This window comes from Phaethon lepturus, unplaced genomic scaffold (assembly GCF_000687285.1).
Source record: "Phaethon lepturus isolate BGI_N335 unplaced genomic scaffold, ASM68728v1 scaffold21497, whole genome shotgun sequence".
Taxonomy (NCBI): domain Eukaryota; kingdom Metazoa; phylum Chordata; class Aves; order Phaethontiformes; family Phaethontidae; genus Phaethon; species Phaethon lepturus.
This window is the reverse complement of record NW_010551428.1, coordinates 1-18,306: the sequence shown is the minus strand read 5'-3', so window position 1 is coordinate 18,306 and position 18,306 is coordinate 1. Positions and strand designations below refer to the sequence as shown.

The window sequence follows — 18,306 nt, the reverse complement described above, 5'->3', positions numbered from 1 at the left end:
AGGGAAATGTCACTCACCACCACCTCCTAGGGACCTTGCAGTGTAATAAATTATTACTTGCAGATATGTGGAAGCAGATCATCACATCAGCCAGGTGCCTTATGATGGCCTTACAATGCCTTCTATGTTCTAGAGTATATGTTTGCTAACTTGACAACATCATGTGAAATTTTGTATTCTGCACATCAGGACAGGAATACATCAACAGGTAATCACTTCACTCAGGACAACAGATATCCTACAACAGCACCAGTTGGAGTACTCTCTATTATTATGAAAATCGTATCAAGCACGTGATTTTCTCCCAACTTGTTCACAATAGTTCAGTACACATGCCCCTGTAAGTGGTACTCTTTCTCATCATTGATGTTCTAGATCTGGAAGACCTCTTAGAAACAACAAAACTCCTTACCACCAGTGACCTCATTCCTGACATTATTCACCAGTGGTTGAACTAAAAAAATATGACTATTAGTACATTAACTGTGAGATGCAGAAGAATTACTGTACAGACATCACATGAACATGCATTAACTGAAATAGGATTTTTCTATGAGAGAAAAATGCAAATAGGCTCAAATTCCAAATGGGACTCTTTTGTGTGTGTGTGAGCACGCACGTGTGTCATAGTAGAAAAGATCTCTTTTTAGTCAACCTTATTTTGATATAAGGTTTTCAGTTTTCTAGAGTTTGTAATTAGTACATAACAAAGTTACTGTGCAACATGGCCAGTAAACTTTTCCTGATATTTTTTCATCAGTCAACAAGCTACCCCCTCAAGAAAATGCTCAGTAATGTCATTTGCTCAAAGGTCCAGCTTCCACTAATTGAAAAATACCTACCATCAATTGCTAATTTAATTGCAGACGTGCCTCCTTAGGCAAACAACTGATAACACAACAGCACAGACTTCAGTTTCTAGCTCTGCTTCATCTACCTACTTTTTCTGTGTCCATTCTGCTTCACTTTGTCATATCACCTTTGATGTTTTCTACCGCACTTATGCAATAACACAGAAGCGCTGATTTAAAAAAAAAAAAAAGAAGAGCATCCACAGAAATATTTATTATTTTTTTCTTTTATCATGCTCACCAAGATAACCAGTCCCTTGTTTGCCTGAGCATCTAATTTGTTCTAATGGAACAGAGCCAAACATCTTCCATGAGACGTAATTTGATCTTTTTCTCCCATACAGGATAAAGCCCTTCAGCCACAAATTTAAATAAGCAGGCTAATACTTTTAATGGTATCAACCCTGGTTGATATGACTTCTAAAAGTGTGTAAAGAGACTGTCTGATAAAAGTTCCCATTTACTTTTGTTTGCCTTATGTCACCTGAGAGTTTTCTGGTCCAAAGAAGACAAGACAGACTATGCTTGATACAGTTTGCCTATTTAAAAAGGTCTAGCACATTGAGAAGACAATCTTTTCAATCACAAGTCTCCCTTAGGTACTAACTCATTCCTTGACCTCAAGAAAATAGCAATATTTATCCTTCATCAGGAGACACAAAATTAATTTTGCTGGCTTTACAGAAGTGGGGACCAAGGCAGAATGGAAGGAAAGGTGGGACACTAAAACCCCCTTCCACTGCTATTTTCACATCTGGACTCTTGTCTGCCCTACAGTGATTTGCTAAGAGGAATAAGGGAAATCTGTGGTAGAAGCTAGGGACAACTATATCAACATTAGTTGTGAAGTCACCACTCACCTGTAGCCAGGAATGACAAAGATTATTTCCCTAACCTTTAAGCTTGGAAGGAAATCTTTCTCAAGCATCCTGGATGTACAAAGAAATTGGTTAACCAATTGATCCAGGACAAATTGTAGACTCTTCTAGTAACATGAATATGGAACACTGAAATAACTCTGAAATATTAGTAAAACTAGTAAAGGTAACTTCTACTGGTAACTTCCTATGCTAAACAGAAGGGAATTTCTGTATACAAGAACTGAAGAAGGTAGTAAAGGAAGAACCGCAAATGGCCAAGAAGTGGCTTAGTCTGAGGTCCACTCCTTATGTATTTATCTGCCAAACAACACTACGATGCCAAGTAAGAAAACCTTAGTTTAGCACTAAGAGTGCTCTTATTACTTCCCCTTCAGAAGTCTGTTTCACAGTCTCTCCCTAAAATGCAAACTCCTGAGGAGACACAAACCAGTTTTGTTTTGGGGTTAGTATAAAAACTGAAGCAGTATTTTGGATTTTCCAAGGAAAGACTCTGTAACAGCATACAGACGCAGCTAGCTCTAAGTCACACACACCTGTAAGTGTCTGCAAGGAAGTAAAAGAAACTGGAGATTATACCATTAGATAATCATTAGTATAATAATCTCGTTATCTGCAGAATACTGAAGCAGCCCTTGTAGCAGACATATGGATCTTAATATGAAGAATCTTTGCTGTCTTCTGAATATTATAATATTCAGTTAAAAACATACATAGCTAATATATCCATTTTCTCCATCTATTTAGAGTAAGCGACAAGAAGTTATCTTAAAACTATCTAATGCAGCTTATTAGGTAATTATATATTTAGTAACCTAATATATTCAACTGAATTTTAATAGTTTATCAATACAAATTTAAAAACCAAAGTTTATAGAAATAATACATAAAAAACTTACTGTATGCATAGGTTCTCAGAAGGAACGTATTTCTTATTCCTACAACATTGTTTACATTCAAGTCAAACTCCACACAGCTATTGGGGAGGAGAAAAAGAAAAAGAATCAAGCATCGTGGTATTCATTCAATTTCAGAATTTGTTACCTACTTAGTGACAGAGGTAGAGAAATGTAAATTTAAGATAATAACCTAGAAACTTTCTTCAGAGTTTTGATTTCTACTCTGGTTTTGTTTATAGTACTTGAAGTGCTTGTGGACTTGAATTCCAATATTATAAAAATGTAGTTGTTTGTTTTACATAGATAATACATGTAGATCCAAATTTAGACCTTAGCACAACTTAATACATCAAATATGTTTTGGGATTTTGAACAAATCTTTCCCCTAACTAGACTTGTACTACATGATTTACTATGGACAATTTTTGATGCCAGCAAGGATTCTGAGGTATCAATTTAGGAAATCATGCCAATGAAATGAGAAGGAGAATTGGAAAAGTTCAAAAGCTAAGACTCTTTTCTGCAATGATGGTCAGAGATAATCAGCAAGCACTGTTTATTAGTAAATAGTGCATGTGTTTTGATAAAACAGTATTAATAACTGTTTCATGCTGCTATCATCACGTAAGGACAAGGCAAACAAGCACCACCTGCTTTATTTATACCACACCCTGCCAAAGGTTGAATTTCATACTGCATATAGACCCTAACTACTCACAGTACTCAAGAAACAATATTAAATTCATAGTTAATAAGCTATAGCAACACTAACTTTCAACAAGAGCCTATTATTGACAAAGTAGCTGCTATCTGCAATGTACAGCTATTTCCAGTTTATATATCCATGCCTTATTCACATAGCATCTGTTTGCCTGAATATTCCTTTGGATTTTCTTGCCTTATTGTAAGAGGAACATGGACCTGGAATTTATTAAACCAGATAAAACACATTAATTTGATGCCTACAAAAGGTTTTTGACATCATTAACTACCTTAAAGCATTCTTTACATAAAAAATACTACATAAGTTTAAACATGAATTAATATCAAGCATGACTTTTTAGATTTTTTAAAAGCATAGTACATAACAGTACAGGAAATAAACAAGCTTGAGCTACTGCTTGACAGTTGTAAAAATAGGCATAAACACCAGAAGAGTATTAGCTGTATGTACAAATATAATAAGGAAATATGTCAAGCTGCATATATAGTTCTAATTAACCCCAGCTGACAAGATTACTATCTACCAGATGCTGATTAAGCAAGTTCTATTGCAGTTATTGTGTACTTTAATATGCACTTTCAATAGGTGTTGCAGTTATGGCAAGTGAAAAGCTTGTACTGTTGGGGCACAAGTTCTACCAAAAGCACTACAGGTCGGGGTGGGGGGGTGGGGAAGAGTCAACTGCACATCAAGTGTAGCAGAAGAGGAAGTGTTTGCATCCTCTATAGTACAGAAATCTCGTTAATTAATCAAAGGCTTGCCTGGTAGCAGAGCCAGCACTGGAATTATTTCCTGGGAAAAACTACCAAAAAATAGATAAAAAGTCTTTCAGTGCACTGGATCTTCCCTTACTGTTATAGTGCTAAAAAAACCCTTTAAGATAAAAAAGGAGAACAAACACAAACTGAATACTGTCTCATTCACCAAATCCAAGTAAGTGGGAAATAGCAATTTTCAGGTATATATGCACCATTGACAACACATTAGAATCCAAATGCTGAGATACCACCCATTGAATTCTATCATCTTCTCCCAGCAGCCAGGTATCAAAACTGGCTTTCACAGGAAAGCCAGTTTTCTTGATGTTTAGTTAAGCAGTGTTTAGTTTCCGGTTTTTGCTAAAACAAGTTTAGTGCCCTAGGTACGGAATATGCAATCCATTTTTCCAAGACCTCTGTGGAAAAAAATGTATGACTGTGCATGTATGTATATGTATGAGCCTATGAAAGACAGAGGCTGGTAAGAGATTGGAAAGACAGACACTTTTAAAGAGACAAAAGATAGGTGGAGGTGACAGGTTACGTAAGAGAAAGATAACAGGACACAGGGAAGAAAAACAAAACCACCCACCCACAGTCATGTCATTCCCCCTCTACCCGCCTCTTCCAAAAAAACCACAGGAAACCAGACGGTGAACAGTACTGTTTTTTTCTCTGAAAAACATAGTGGGCAGCTTCTAGTCTAAGAAGATTATACTTTGATTTAGTGGGAAATAAAAAATTCTTTAAATCCCGTCTGTGCGGTATATGAATATCATGACTGTTACTTTTTTTTGCAAGTGACAATAGAATGGACCATAAATGCCTACAAGAAGACTTCAATCTTCTGACATAATCACTTTCATACCTAAGGTTTCTTTTTAAAGTTTATTTTCTGATTTTAAATTGGAAAAAAATATTCTTGCTATAACTCCATTATTTATTCACTATTTGTACCAGGAATTTACCACTTAGTGTATCTATGAAAACACTAGCATTGTTATATGTAGTTAAGCCATTTAACACAAATTTTAGCTTGACAAGTTTAATACTTTCAGAAAGCATGTGAGAAACAATCTTCCGTACTGTTAGTGGAGAAAGTTACTAGATAAAAATTATTCATTTTTGTAAAATGTAGGCAAGTATACAGAAGTAAATATGGGATTAGTTGTAAATGAAAAAAGCATAAAGCAAAAACCCTAACAATTATTATATAATCTCAGATGCAAGAAAAGCTTAAAGTGATGATATTTATTAGTTCAAATTGTGAACATGACAGATTCTGTTTTATCCCAGCAGGGCTTCTGCCCTGATAAAGGTATATTGTGATAAAAGCACATCATGATATGCTTTTATGAAGAGAGGACAGAAAAGTGGGCTTGCTTGTTTTTAAAAGACAGAGACAGGTTTTTTCCTGTCAGGTACTTTTTTCACACACAATAAAGAAATACACTGTTCTCCATCGTAGTACATCCCCTTATTATTCATTTTCATGTCTTCATAATGAAGGTACAATGAATACAACAACATACAAACACATCCACATCTCTCCAATTACTTCCCCTTTTAAAAAAGGTCATAAAATTAGTACTTAACACTTTGAATATAACATATAATACTACGTTGTTAAACATGGAATACATCTCTAGAAGACAGCAGAATATATTCTAAAATGAACAAAAACTTTTTTATCAAGAAAACATCATAATTACAAGAAACTAAAGTTTTAGTGTTGTTTGTATAGCGTAAATACTGTGAATTAGTCCTTAAGTAGCTCAATGGTTATGTTTGCACAGCAAGCAAAATTATCTTTCACAACAGTTTTCTTCCCACTGCTGTTTTTCTATCATGAACCATTGTCAAATGGAGTCCACTATGTACAAATAACGCACAGAAATACATGACATACCGCTACTAATTCACATCACAGAAACTAAACAGCATCTCAACCACAAGAGGCATTTCAGGCCATCAAGGAAGCAAGCTGACTGCCACTGCACGCTAGCTGTACTAATCTGCAACACAACTACAGCACAACACAACTAAAGAAAGCATGACTTCAGTGGGACTACTCATATGGACAGTACATACGTAGAATACTTTCCCATGTCAGAGTCTAAAAACTGATGTCGAACAGAATACTTGCCTGACTTTGTCCCTGAACTTCACTATTGGCACTTTTGCTCGAATCAGCCGAGGTCGCTCAATGTAGGCTGCTGAAAGGGAGAAAAATATGCAATTAACTTTCATGTAAGATGCTGATCTTAAAAAAAGATCCTAGAGTGGAGTCATACAGTCATTGACTGATTTATAGCAAATGGTAGGTTATTAAATTTAGCACAAATATTCTCAGAAGGGTTGTGCTAAACTAAGTAACCTTTAGCAACTGCAGCAAAAATACAATCTAGGAAAGCATATGGAAAAAAACACACTAAACATTGAGAAAAACATTAGTGGAAGATTTTTCTGTGGAAAGTATACTCAAGAAATTTGAGCATAAGGAATGCAGTACTACAATGCTTTTACTGAGCAGCACTTCTAGTAGAAATCCTGAATAGTTACAATTAAGGTTCAAAAAGATGGGAGCAAGAACATATACATCCAGGATAGCCAAACACTTAAGCCCGGCGCTACGTTACAGCAACAGATGCATGGTCAGCTGCATAATTTTAATCATGTCTAGTTTGCTTACAGTTGAAATTATACATTTTACTGATGAAAAAATATTAACGTAACTATCTTCACTATGCACTGATTCTGCTTAAAACTTCCTTTAAAAACTGTTTGACCGATGAAGCACATACCAAAAAAATACATTTCCTATGAAATTATTGTTGAAAACAGGACACCACTTTCCAAAGATGGAATAACCATTACTTGCCATGTGCTTTAATGGTGATAGGACATGCAATAAATATACGGTTGTAGGACTCATATGATTGCCCACACAGTATAGACACACAGGCTCAATGCCAGACCATCCAAGCCCAAACATACTAAGCCCTGCCAGACTCATACAGTGCCATCAAACATGCCTTTGCACTCAGCTCCCCAAAACTGTTGCTGTAGTCATTATTTGTGATTTCCCTATTCTTGATGATATCTTAGTCTATATTTAGTAGTTGCCCATAGTCCTGAATGAGAAATGCACCCAAGAAAGTAATGGAAAAGAAATAAAACCAGAACCCTTAGGTTACATTATACGAATTTTGGCAAAAGGCACGACTTAGTAATTTCTTCTGTTGCAAAATCTAGGACCACTTGAATTGGCCCATATCTAACATCATATATTTTCCCCTTGCTTATATAAATTAACCTTAAATTAGCATAAATAAGTATGACAAAGCTAGCATTAATGCAGACTAAGAACAACCTTAAATAAAAGCTGATCTTCACTTTTTTTAGGAGAAAAAAAGAGGTACTTCTATCAGTTTGGATAGCAACTTTGATTACATAGTGTCACCTCCATTGCACTTGGATGACTTCAGGTTTGGTAAAACCTTACCCTGCAATATTCAATTAAACCAATTTTTTTTTTAACTTTCAGAAAAAGTGTTTTATGGACACGCATGTTTAGAGAGATTTGACCTGAGGTAATCCTTTATCTGGATTTGAATGCATTGTATGATCCTAAGCAACACACAGACAGGCACTCAAAGAGATACTCTTATTAACTTATTACTTTTAAAGAAAGAAACTCACAAAACTCCAATCCATGTTCACTGAACATACAAGCTAGTACTACTTGCACAAGTGTTCCCTCTTTCTAGCTGCACCTGCAGACACATCCAAGCATCCCTCCTCCAACACCACAGAACATTCTTCAAGCAAAGCTATAAAGCATGTATTGCTCTCTGCCTCCTTTTCTTTCACTACCAAATTTAAGACAAAGATGCCCAACACATCAGCACATGGTAGACAACAGTGGGTATCTATCTGCATGCCATAGCAATTCAACTTTCCTCACTATGACCTTTCTGAAGTGCCTTTCAAAAGTTAACTGAACTCATTCTAGCAGCAGTACACTTCCAAGCACATCCTGGCCTGCAAATGTCTTCCAACACTTGATGGGTACTTGTGCCAAATTAGTTAAGAAAAAAAAAACCCAAAATGTAATCCCCATCAGTTTTGTTTCACCCTGGGAAACAAAGACATTAGAAGGCAGTGATTTTCTTGGCTCACACTGATGACATTGTTAGTAGAACCTCTACTGTACATGAGATTGTTTCTTCCTTTGTATGTATGACAGTCCAACACAGAATAAGAAATTCTGAAATACATACAGGTTCAGTAAGTGCCTTAGCAAACTGAGTATCTGACCTTGAAGCTACAACCAGAGGGGCTACACTAAGCAGCACATAAATACCACATAGTTGCTCCACAGTTTTGGGCATGTCTATGAAAAAGTCAAATGCCATTTCAGCTGTAGTGAAAAAGAATAGCTACTTCAAAGACGACTAAACACTGTTTCATAAACAACTTATGCTGAATTTCAGATTAAACAGCATAAGTCCCTCTTTTACAGAATAAAAGGTTAAGCAATTGTACAAAATATTAATCCTAAACACGGTATATGCCAAAAAGGTCTTTGGCATCCTGCACGTGTAGCCTGCTCTCATCGATAAGGTTATATTCTAGAAACTGAGCAACACAGAAGTCTGAATCCAGAGTCATGAAGAATCTAGGAGGGTAGAAGTCAGCACAGGACAAATTAGTTGTTGGTGTTTGGAATTCATCCACCTGCATAGCCCTTCAAGGTCACTCATTTCAGTTCAAGTTCCCTTGCTTGTCCTAGGTGTTGGATGTTCCCCACTAGACAACCATTAGGCAGATTCCATTCTGATATTCTAGTCTCAACACTATTGCACCTCTTTGTATAACTAAGAGAAAACAAGCTCTTTGTTATTTATTCAGATACTATACAGCAGTCAACCCAGTACTGCTAAGCTGTTTTTCAAATGAATCATGCCTAGACAAATCTGGAGAGAGTAATCAGTTTGACATTTACTCTCTGTGGTTTGGATTATACTCTCTTCAATACATTGTAACAGTTATCACCCCAAATTCATGTTTCACATTTAACATTTCTAAAAGACATTGGCTTGAGCATATAGTTCAGGGAATGTTAGCCAGTATTGTAAAAAAATAGGTGTGTGCAGGTATCAGAACAAATACGTTGAAAAGTTACGAGTACTCTGCTAGATTACTGCTATTCTTAAATCTCTAGTCTAGCAGAAACCACAATACATACCATTAATACTAACAAGTCCCACAAAAAACAATGAATAAATATCAGAAGCTTTTTCCCACTTTACTCTGTGACTAGACTATTCAAAAAAAGAACACATCTTCATTTCAGTCAGTATTCTAGATGCAGAATGATAACACTGAAAAGCCTCTGCTCCAACACTTTAAATCTGAGGGGCTCAAATTCCTTGCTTATGCATGTTACCTTCTGCAAGCCTGAAACTCAAATATGCTAGAGCTTAGGTATATATTGAAACCACTTGCCAAACCTCCTAGAATGAAACACTAACCTAACAATCACAGTAAACAATCACTGTTTCATCACTTATTACAGTAAACTGTATATAAGTGATAAAACAGACAGCACTTAAAGTTCTGAAGATGAAGCTATAACCTGATCACCATTAGCAAAACTTGGTGGGACGAATCCCATGACAGGAACGTGGCTGTCAATAGCTACAGGCTGTTCAGAAGATATGGGGTGAGGAAGGAGGGGTGAAGGCATTGCCCTCTACGTCAAGGAATGGATAGAGTGCAACGTGCTGTCTCTGAAGAATAGCCACAAGCAGGCCGAAACCTTATGGGTAAGAATCAGGGACCAAGGCAACAAAGGGAACCTTGTGGTTGGTGCCTACTACAGGCCACCTGATCAAGGGGCATCTGTTGACAATCCCTTCTCACTCCAGCTACAGGAGGCATCACACTCACAGGCTCTCGTCCTGCTGAGGGACTTCAGCCACCCTGATACATGATGGAGAAGTAGCAAGGTGAGCTGCAGGCAATTCAGGAGACTCCTGGAGTGCATGGAGGATAACCTCCTGTGCCAGGCAACAGACAGCCCTACCAGAGGGGAAGCCATACTGGACCTGTTGGTCACCAACACAAGTGAGCTAACTGGCAACATCAGGATTGGAGGCAGCCTGGGCTGCAGTGGTCATGCACTGGTGGAGTTCACAGTCCTGACGGACATGGGGCAGGCACAGAGTAAAGTCAGGGCCCTGAATTTGAGGAAAGCAAACTTCCAGCTCTTCATGGACTCAGTCAATAGGAGCCCCAGGGAAACTGCCCTCAGGGACAAGGGAGCAGAAGAGAGCTGGCAGATCTCTAAGGACACTTTCAGGAGAGCGCAAGAGCTCTTAATCCCCAGGTATAAGAAATCAGGAAAGGAAGAAGGCAAGGGGCCAGCATGGCTGAGTGGAGACCTGCTGGTCAAACTAAAGGGCAAGAAGGAAATGCACAAGTGGTGGAAGCAGGGACAGGCATCCTGGGAAGAGTACAGGGATGCTGCCTGGTTGTGTAGGGTGGGGGTCAGGAAGGCCAAGGAGCTGAATTTGGCAAGGGATGAAAAGAATAACAACAATGGCTTCTACAAGTATATCAGCCAGATAAGGAAGGGCAAAGAAAGCATAACCACCCTGCTGAGCAAGACTGGCAGAGGGGTAACAAGGCATGAGGAGAAGGCTGAGGTACTCAATGACTTCTTTTCCTCAGTCTACACTGGCAGCCTCTCTTCCCACATCTCTCGAGTGGAAGAACTGGAAGATGGGGACTGAATTCGCTCCCACTATAAGAGAGTGTCAGGTTCAAGACCACCTGAGGAACCGGAACATTCCACAGGTACCAAAGCCCCTCCCTGACTCTACACCAAATCAATTCTACAGTCTACTGAGTGACACCTTATTTTAAAAATTCTTTAGAGTATTGTGGGAAACCACTAAGAGATGTTTCCCAACCAGAATCTACTTCGCCCCCACACTGCCAACTGCAGTCCACAATTCAAAAGTCATTTTAGATGCTACCTGTTCTTGAAGTCCACTAGTTTGCAAAGCAACCGTTACGTTTTTCTAATTACTGTCACTCAGCACCGAGGTAAGTAACACTACTAAATATTTATAGCTCTTCTCTAAACAATACTGTGATTAGAAGCTACACAAGATGCAATTACATAAATTAGTTATAATTGTGCATCAATACTTCTTCCAGAATTGCCAATAATCTTACCACCTCACTGTATCTGAGAACTTACAAAGTTTAGTACTGAAGAGTTTCTGGACTAAGCCAAGTATATGCCTTGCTTCAGTTTTCTGATTTACCTGAAATATGATATTAAAGAAAAAAGTTGGTATCTCTCATTTAAATGTTCCAAGTAAGCATGCTTTACTTTTCAAATAAAAATTATTAATTCTCCAAATAAGATATGAACATGTATACCAACACATTTCACAGCCTACATAAACATTTAGTGCAGCAAAAACCATTCAGAACAGTTAATATTCAATATGCAAAGTAACTATCAGACATTCACAAATCACAGAACTTGAGGAAAACCTAGCCCCATTTATAAAAAAGTCCTTTCCTGCCTTTTCAATGATGCTTCAGTTCTTTCAAAATTATGCTCTATTTAGATTCGTGTTACATCTTTTCTCTCAACCAAAATTCTACTCAAACATTTTTTCTCCCCAGAAATACTTAAGATATTTTGCATACCAAATTCCTTCTTATGCCTGCTCAGTAAGATTAGCAGCTATGAATCTGAATACTGAAATGAAAAAATTGTATTTATTAAAAGTTGTTCCTGCATCTAAAGCAAGTGAGAGTTCTTTAAGCAATTTTCTTCATGATTCTAGTCAATTTACTTCTCTGTTTTGCTGTGCTTTTTTCACTTACGGAGTGAAGGTAATGCTTATTTTTGGAATATTTTGTTGGGTTTAAGGGTTTACAGGGTTAAATTCATATTTACAACATTATTGGACCCAAAGTTCATGGCTATTATGAGTACAAAAATATGTTATTAAATCAAAAGGATTTGACCATTTGTTTTTCATTTTAGAATCCAACCTTATAACAGCACATACATTTTAAAAACAAACTGTTTTAACTATATATGGTTTAAGTTACTTACTGGTTCTTCCTTAATCACCAGGCACAAGTCACCATCGCTGCTACGAGTGCCAAACCCATTCAGTGAGGACCCAACCAGAAAGAGTCTGCTCTCTGTAACAGAAGAATCACAGAATAAAAACTGATGTTGACATGTCATAGTTTAAGAAGAAGGAAGAATGATGAACCTGAAGAACATTCAAACTGATCTTAAGTAATCAAAACATACGTGGAAAAATTTGCTGAATTTCTCTCTGGAGTTCCGTTCTGCAAAGCTCTTTTCTGTTCAAATCACAAGTCTGCTGCTGACATGCTTGAAACAACTCCAGAACCTGCTGACTTAACTGGACACACACATTCAAAAAGTAAAGATACAAAGAAGTGAACATTCTTTCTGGCCAGAGATGCAATTACATGAAACACAGAAGACTGCATTAAAAAGACCAAAAAAACCAAACATAATTTCACATTACCTATTCCATTGTCTAGAGTTGTACCACACTTGAATTCATACTGAACAACTCCCTGGAAGAAATTTCTGTAAGTTTTTAAAATTTATATTTGTTCAATCTGTTATAAAATGTCTGCCTCATCAGTATATGCAGCTTTTCAGGGAATAAGCGAATAAGCAGTGAAAGACCAGAGATATCTTCTGCTGACTTTAACGTCAATAGTTTGCCTACCAGTAATAGGGAGAACAATAAATATTAAAACTTAATTCAGTTAGCTTTCTTTTTTTATCCCACACAAACTATTAAAGAAATAGTCATATCTTTGGTGGAAGGAGGTATTAACCGTTTCCCTTTCACAACACTGTTATATGCTATAATCAGGCATGCTTATATTAAAAAAAAAAATTTTCTGTCATGTTGGTGCAGATAAAGTATGAAGACTGATTAGCCACATGCTTTCTTTTTAATTAAAAAAGAACAAAAACACAGTTCCAACTCCCCTGCCCACCTAAAGACGACATCCTCTACTATATCCCAGAACAGCTACGTCTGTAGCTTGTCTGTAACTTGTCTCCTTCTGAAGAGAGGCAGACAACATCTTTACAGGCATAGTACTGTATTTATTCAGAATGGGCTTCTCTCACATTACCAGGGTGTTGGCTCATCTCCCCCCCCACACCTCTCTAGTCAGGATTGTCCTTGCCCCGCAATCATGTGAAAAATGGACCATCCCTCCAATTTCTACTTCCTAGAGCTGACATGCAGGTTTCCTGACACTAGTATGGAAAGTAAGTAACACAAGTAAACACCACCCCTAGTCCTCAGAAATGTTCCAAACCCAAACACACATAAGGAGGCCATACAGGACCATAGTGGAAGTTAACGTTTATTCGTATTCCTTCCAAGACAACTCAGTGATAGAGACCCCATGACACTGCCAAAGAACCTTGCAGAAATTTTGGGGTCTCCCACAGCACCATTGGATCTTGCCTACTCAGAATGCAGAAGTAAAGCACAGGCATAGAAAGGTATTACCTTATCTTTGGCCACAGGGAACGTGGTTTCTGCAGTGTCTTGCAACAAACTATCTTGCAACGGAGGGACACATCCTGTTAATTCTGGTTTGTAACTTGCACTTAGCGATGGAGACCGAACCGATCCGATTGGGAAGGAGTATCTATGTTTTTTTGGTAAAGGCACTGCTTGGCTAACTACAGTTGTTTTAGAATGATGTGAGTGAAACCGCTGCCGTTTGACATCATCTGCAACATACTGTTCACTTTGTCTCCTAAAAATTGGAGGTTGGGGGAGAAAGGAAAGAGATGGTAATTCCTCTAGTTTGCAAGCTCCAGCCTATGAATAGGAGACAGTTGCTACAAAGTACAAACATCAATGCTTAATTACATGATTATTTCACTAAAAGCAAGTATTCTACAGTACAAAAGGCATGCCCATCCTAGATATTAGGTGAAATAAACCTGGAATGGGAAAAAGAGAACACACAACTGCAAAAGTGCAGCTACCCTTGAAGTGAATTGATGCAACTGCTTTATAAGAGTGCCTGTATTAACCATTTGAAACCTAAATGGCAAGTTCAGTTAAACAGGACAGCTCAGAAAGCTAGTCATACTCTTTTGGTCAGAACATACTTTAAGAAAAAAAGATACATACAATGTCAGGGTACTTTTCTTTTAAATCAATGTAAGTGCAGTGAGAAGTTTTGTGAGTTCTGAACACCCAGTGATTAATAAAATAAATTTAGTAGTGGGGAGGGGAGAAAAAGAAACTTATCAGTTCAAAATGTAGCATTTGTCTGTGTCTTAGATTGTACAGAAAGTGAACTCTGTAATCTGGGCAAAAAAGAAACACTGTTCATTTGACAAATATCCCTTAATACAATGTAGATTGTATTAAGCTACACAGGTCATAAACCTAACATCTCATTTTCAAACCCTGGCCTGCATCTCCTCAGTAAGTCATTTGTCACAGGAATTCAAATATATTTGAAAAGCAATAGTGTTCTTACAGACAGTCCCTTGGCATCCAAACTCTTCATTAAGAAAAGCTTGTACTGAAAGCTGATCAGCGGTTGAATACTGTGGTGCATGCACAGTAAAGAATAAGGGAGGACATTCATGTTTTGTTTATACATCAAATATTGCATAAAGTTAACCAATATGGGGGTACTCACACTTTTTTTAATTAAAAAAATAAAATGTAATTCAAATGTTCATATGTATCAATAAATTAACTATTAATAAAACTACAGTGATTTCTTGTAGTCAGAAAAGCTGGCATTAAAGCTGTTTGGGGACCTGAACAGATAGTATCATTAACAAAAATTTAACTGAAGAGACCTGTATTGGGTTTGCATGGCAAGGTTTTGTGGGGGTGAGGGCGAGGGCTGCAAGGGGGCCTTCTGTGAGAAGCTGCTAGAAGCTTCCCCCATGTCCGATAAAGCCAGTGCCAGCCAGCTCCAAGATGGACCTGCCACTGGCCAAGGCTGAGTCCAGAGACAGTGGTAGCACCTCTGGGATAACAGATTTAAGAAAGGGAAAAAAAAAGCCAAAAAAACCCAGAAGCGCACAGCAACTGCAGCTGGAGAAAGGATTGAGCATACGTGAGAGGAACAACTCTGCAGACACCAAGGTCAGCAAAGAAGAAAGGGGAGGAGATGCTCCAGGTGCTGGAGCAGGGATCCCCTTACATTTGTCATATTTTCTCTCCCCTGTCCAGCTCAGAAGGGGGGAGTGATAGAGCAGCTTTGGTGGGCACCTAGTGTCCAGCCAGGGTCAACCCACCACAAGACCTCAAGTCATCATTTCAGTTTTCAAGTCTGAGAAAGTTCTGATAACTTTACCTACTCACAAGATTAAGGAAATTCATAATGTCAAATCAAATCATAATACTGTTTTAGCCCATTTTGACTAAGAAGAACTTGCATGAATTCATGTTCTGCAAAAATATCTTAAGAAGAGTCAACTCAAGATCTAAGGATTAATTAGTTGACTGCAAATCTCCTAACACAGCATAGCTTTCCATAAACCAGACTGGTCAAGAGGAAAACATGCATACAACATGAAATCAGGAACTTTAGTCCACACGATAGTTATATACTCAACTATAGCTTAATACCATAAATTTAATTGTACTTACTTTCTCATCTGTTAAATTTGCAAATAATTTTGAAGACAGATTACATAAAGCTTCCTCCTTATTAGCTGAGTCACAGAGTTATTACAAACACATATCAGCTACTATTTCTGAACTTATAAGAAGTAATTTTTTTCTACAGTGTTAAAAGAAATAAAACCATACTTTCATCTGAAATTCCTCCTTCTGTTGCAATAAAGTAATGAAGGAAGTTACGTATACTGAAATCAGTTTAATTTTTTAAAAGTAGAAAAAAATGTATTTCCATAAAATTCCTCTTAAAAAAAAGGACTTATATGTGCTTGAATTTAGCACTTCGTATTTGAAATATAAAGCATCACATAATTAAGAAAAATCAGGAGAAGCATCTACTGTGTCATCAAAAAAAAAATCACAATTCCCATAAAACATGGAGGGTCCAGTCTTACTCTTAACTTGACATATTAAGAGGAAGAGAATAGTCAGTTTATTGACAGAAACCCTTTTATAGTCAAGTACACACAGACTACAATCTACTATAATATTAAAATAAAACATGTAAGTCAGTTATGTAAGATTATAGCTGTTGGAAGAGAAAATATTATACATACTAACTTATTTATTATGAGTACCAAAATTCTCAAAAGCAAGTACATGAATGCCTTAAAGAGCCATGACATGGCCTGTTTCATCAAAAAGCATTTCATTCAGTATTGCAATTTCTAACATCAATTTCTTGTGCAACTAGAATTTTGTTAGATATGCTTCACAATGGGCACATTACAACCAGAATTAATCACGGACACACGAAGTACTTACTTTCTTCCTCGGAATGACGTGCGGCCAGACGTATGTACCAGACCACCACTTCCGTAAGACGTTGGCTGCGGTGTAACAGCTGGAATAGTTGCAAGGTTCCCACTCAAAAGACTCCTGGTCAAGGGAAAGAAAGACTACAGTCAGTTACTGTTATTCCTATGATAACCAAGATGTTTTTTTCTGGGTTGGCAGTTTTTCCTTAAGTGAACACTAAATTCTGCAAGTTCTGTGTTTTTTTTCTTCGAAGCAATAAATCTTTCTTTCCCATCCAAAATGAAGATATATTTCAGTATATAATATATTTCTCATAAAAAAATAGGAGATGGTCATTCTTCATAGTACATGTGTACGAAGAGGTTTGCAAACAAATTAACTTAAGGTACTATTAAATTAAAAGCCTGAAGAACACTATGGTGTCTTCAAATCTAGCCTCAAGAATGAATGTTTCTTCCCCTTCTCATCTCCTCCCTGTTTTCCCCAGTGATCAAATACAACTGGAGATCTTTAAAACTGAACTGTGGGTTATTAACTCAATGCAATGGCATCTCATGCATTACACACAATGCAGGAGAGCATTACAACTTGCAGGTCACCAACAGAAATGATACAGCTATGTTTTACATGATACCTTTATTTTTTTTAAGTTTAATGACTTTAATGTTAAAAACAGTAAAAAACATCCTCCATAAACAGAAATACTTTTTTCAAAAGACTGTTAACTCTCTTTTTCAACCCAATTCCCACTATCAAATCTTACTGTACTTACGTCCCATCATGAAAGTTAAACTGAACATCAGTAACTGGCTGGTGAGTGATGACTGTAGGTGGCATATTTGCAGGAAGCTTACTGAAGAAGTTACTCCGTTGGTGGTGTTTTGGAGGGAAAGGTGGCCGACCCAAGTTGGAGGAATTTGGGAACATGTTCCTTTCTACTTGAAATGAACATGTACCTTTAAGTACATTAAAAAAAAAAATTCAAGATTAGGCAACGAGAAATAGTAGTTACCTTTTAAACTCTTGGTTTAAAAATGCAAATAATCTAGAACATATTTTCAGGAATTGCTTAAAAGAACTGTTATTGCAGGTTACTTTTATCTTCTTTCAGGACAAGACACTAAATAAAAATACTATATATCTTTTAAGTTTCACAATTGCTACTTATTTATCTTCAAAAGTGAATTTTCATTTGCTCCCCTCCATTTTAAGTTTAATAAGCATTCTCTTAGACACTGAGATAAAACCAGTTATCCATAACTTTACTGTAGTTAGGGTGCCTTTAAGTCTTCTTTCACCTATCCCTATGGCCTGCTGTCATGTTTTTAACCTCCTCAGACAGCCCCCACTGCCACTGCAGGCACCATTAACATGGAACATAGCTAAATAAATTCCGAGGAAGCCATGAAGGAGTTACCTTCCCAAAATCAGAAGATAACAATGCAGTAACACCGCTGTCTCACAGGAGCTGCAACGGCATTTACCGTGACTTTCAGTAGAGTACCTCGGCGGACATTACCCGGCTCTCCAAAAAAAAAAAAAAGTTTCACAATCGTTACAATTCAGGTACACTCGTCCCAGTGAGCACTTTTTCCGAATAAGAATGTACTTTCGGGGGGAGTGGACAAGCAAATACCAGTACAGTTCCCGGGTTAGCAAGCCCAAGCGCACA

The 18,306-nt window shown here is 37.3% G+C and overlaps 1 protein-coding gene across 1 annotated transcript in view; it reads right to left on the bottom strand.

Annotated features, from left to right (window-relative positions):
* The window catches only part of PAPD4 (PAP associated domain containing 4), a 41,539-nt gene extending 23,978 nt beyond the window's left edge, over positions 1-17,561 (bottom strand). The window contains exons 1-8 of the mRNA XM_010290920.1: positions 17,407-17,561; positions 16,641-16,754; positions 13,725-13,977; positions 12,467-12,581; positions 12,260-12,351; positions 11,384-11,450; positions 6,257-6,326; positions 2,629-2,705 (exon numbers count right to left, since the gene is read on the bottom strand). Of these exons, the coding sequence (XP_010289222.1) occupies positions 2,629-2,705; positions 6,257-6,326; positions 11,384-11,450; positions 12,260-12,351; positions 12,467-12,581; positions 13,725-13,977; positions 16,641-16,754; positions 17,407-17,561 (943 nt within the window). The remainder of the gene's footprint in view (positions 1-2,628; positions 2,706-6,256; positions 6,327-11,383; positions 11,451-12,259; positions 12,352-12,466; positions 12,582-13,724; positions 13,978-16,640; positions 16,755-17,406) is intronic.
* Between the last annotated feature and the right edge of the window lie 745 nt (positions 17,562-18,306).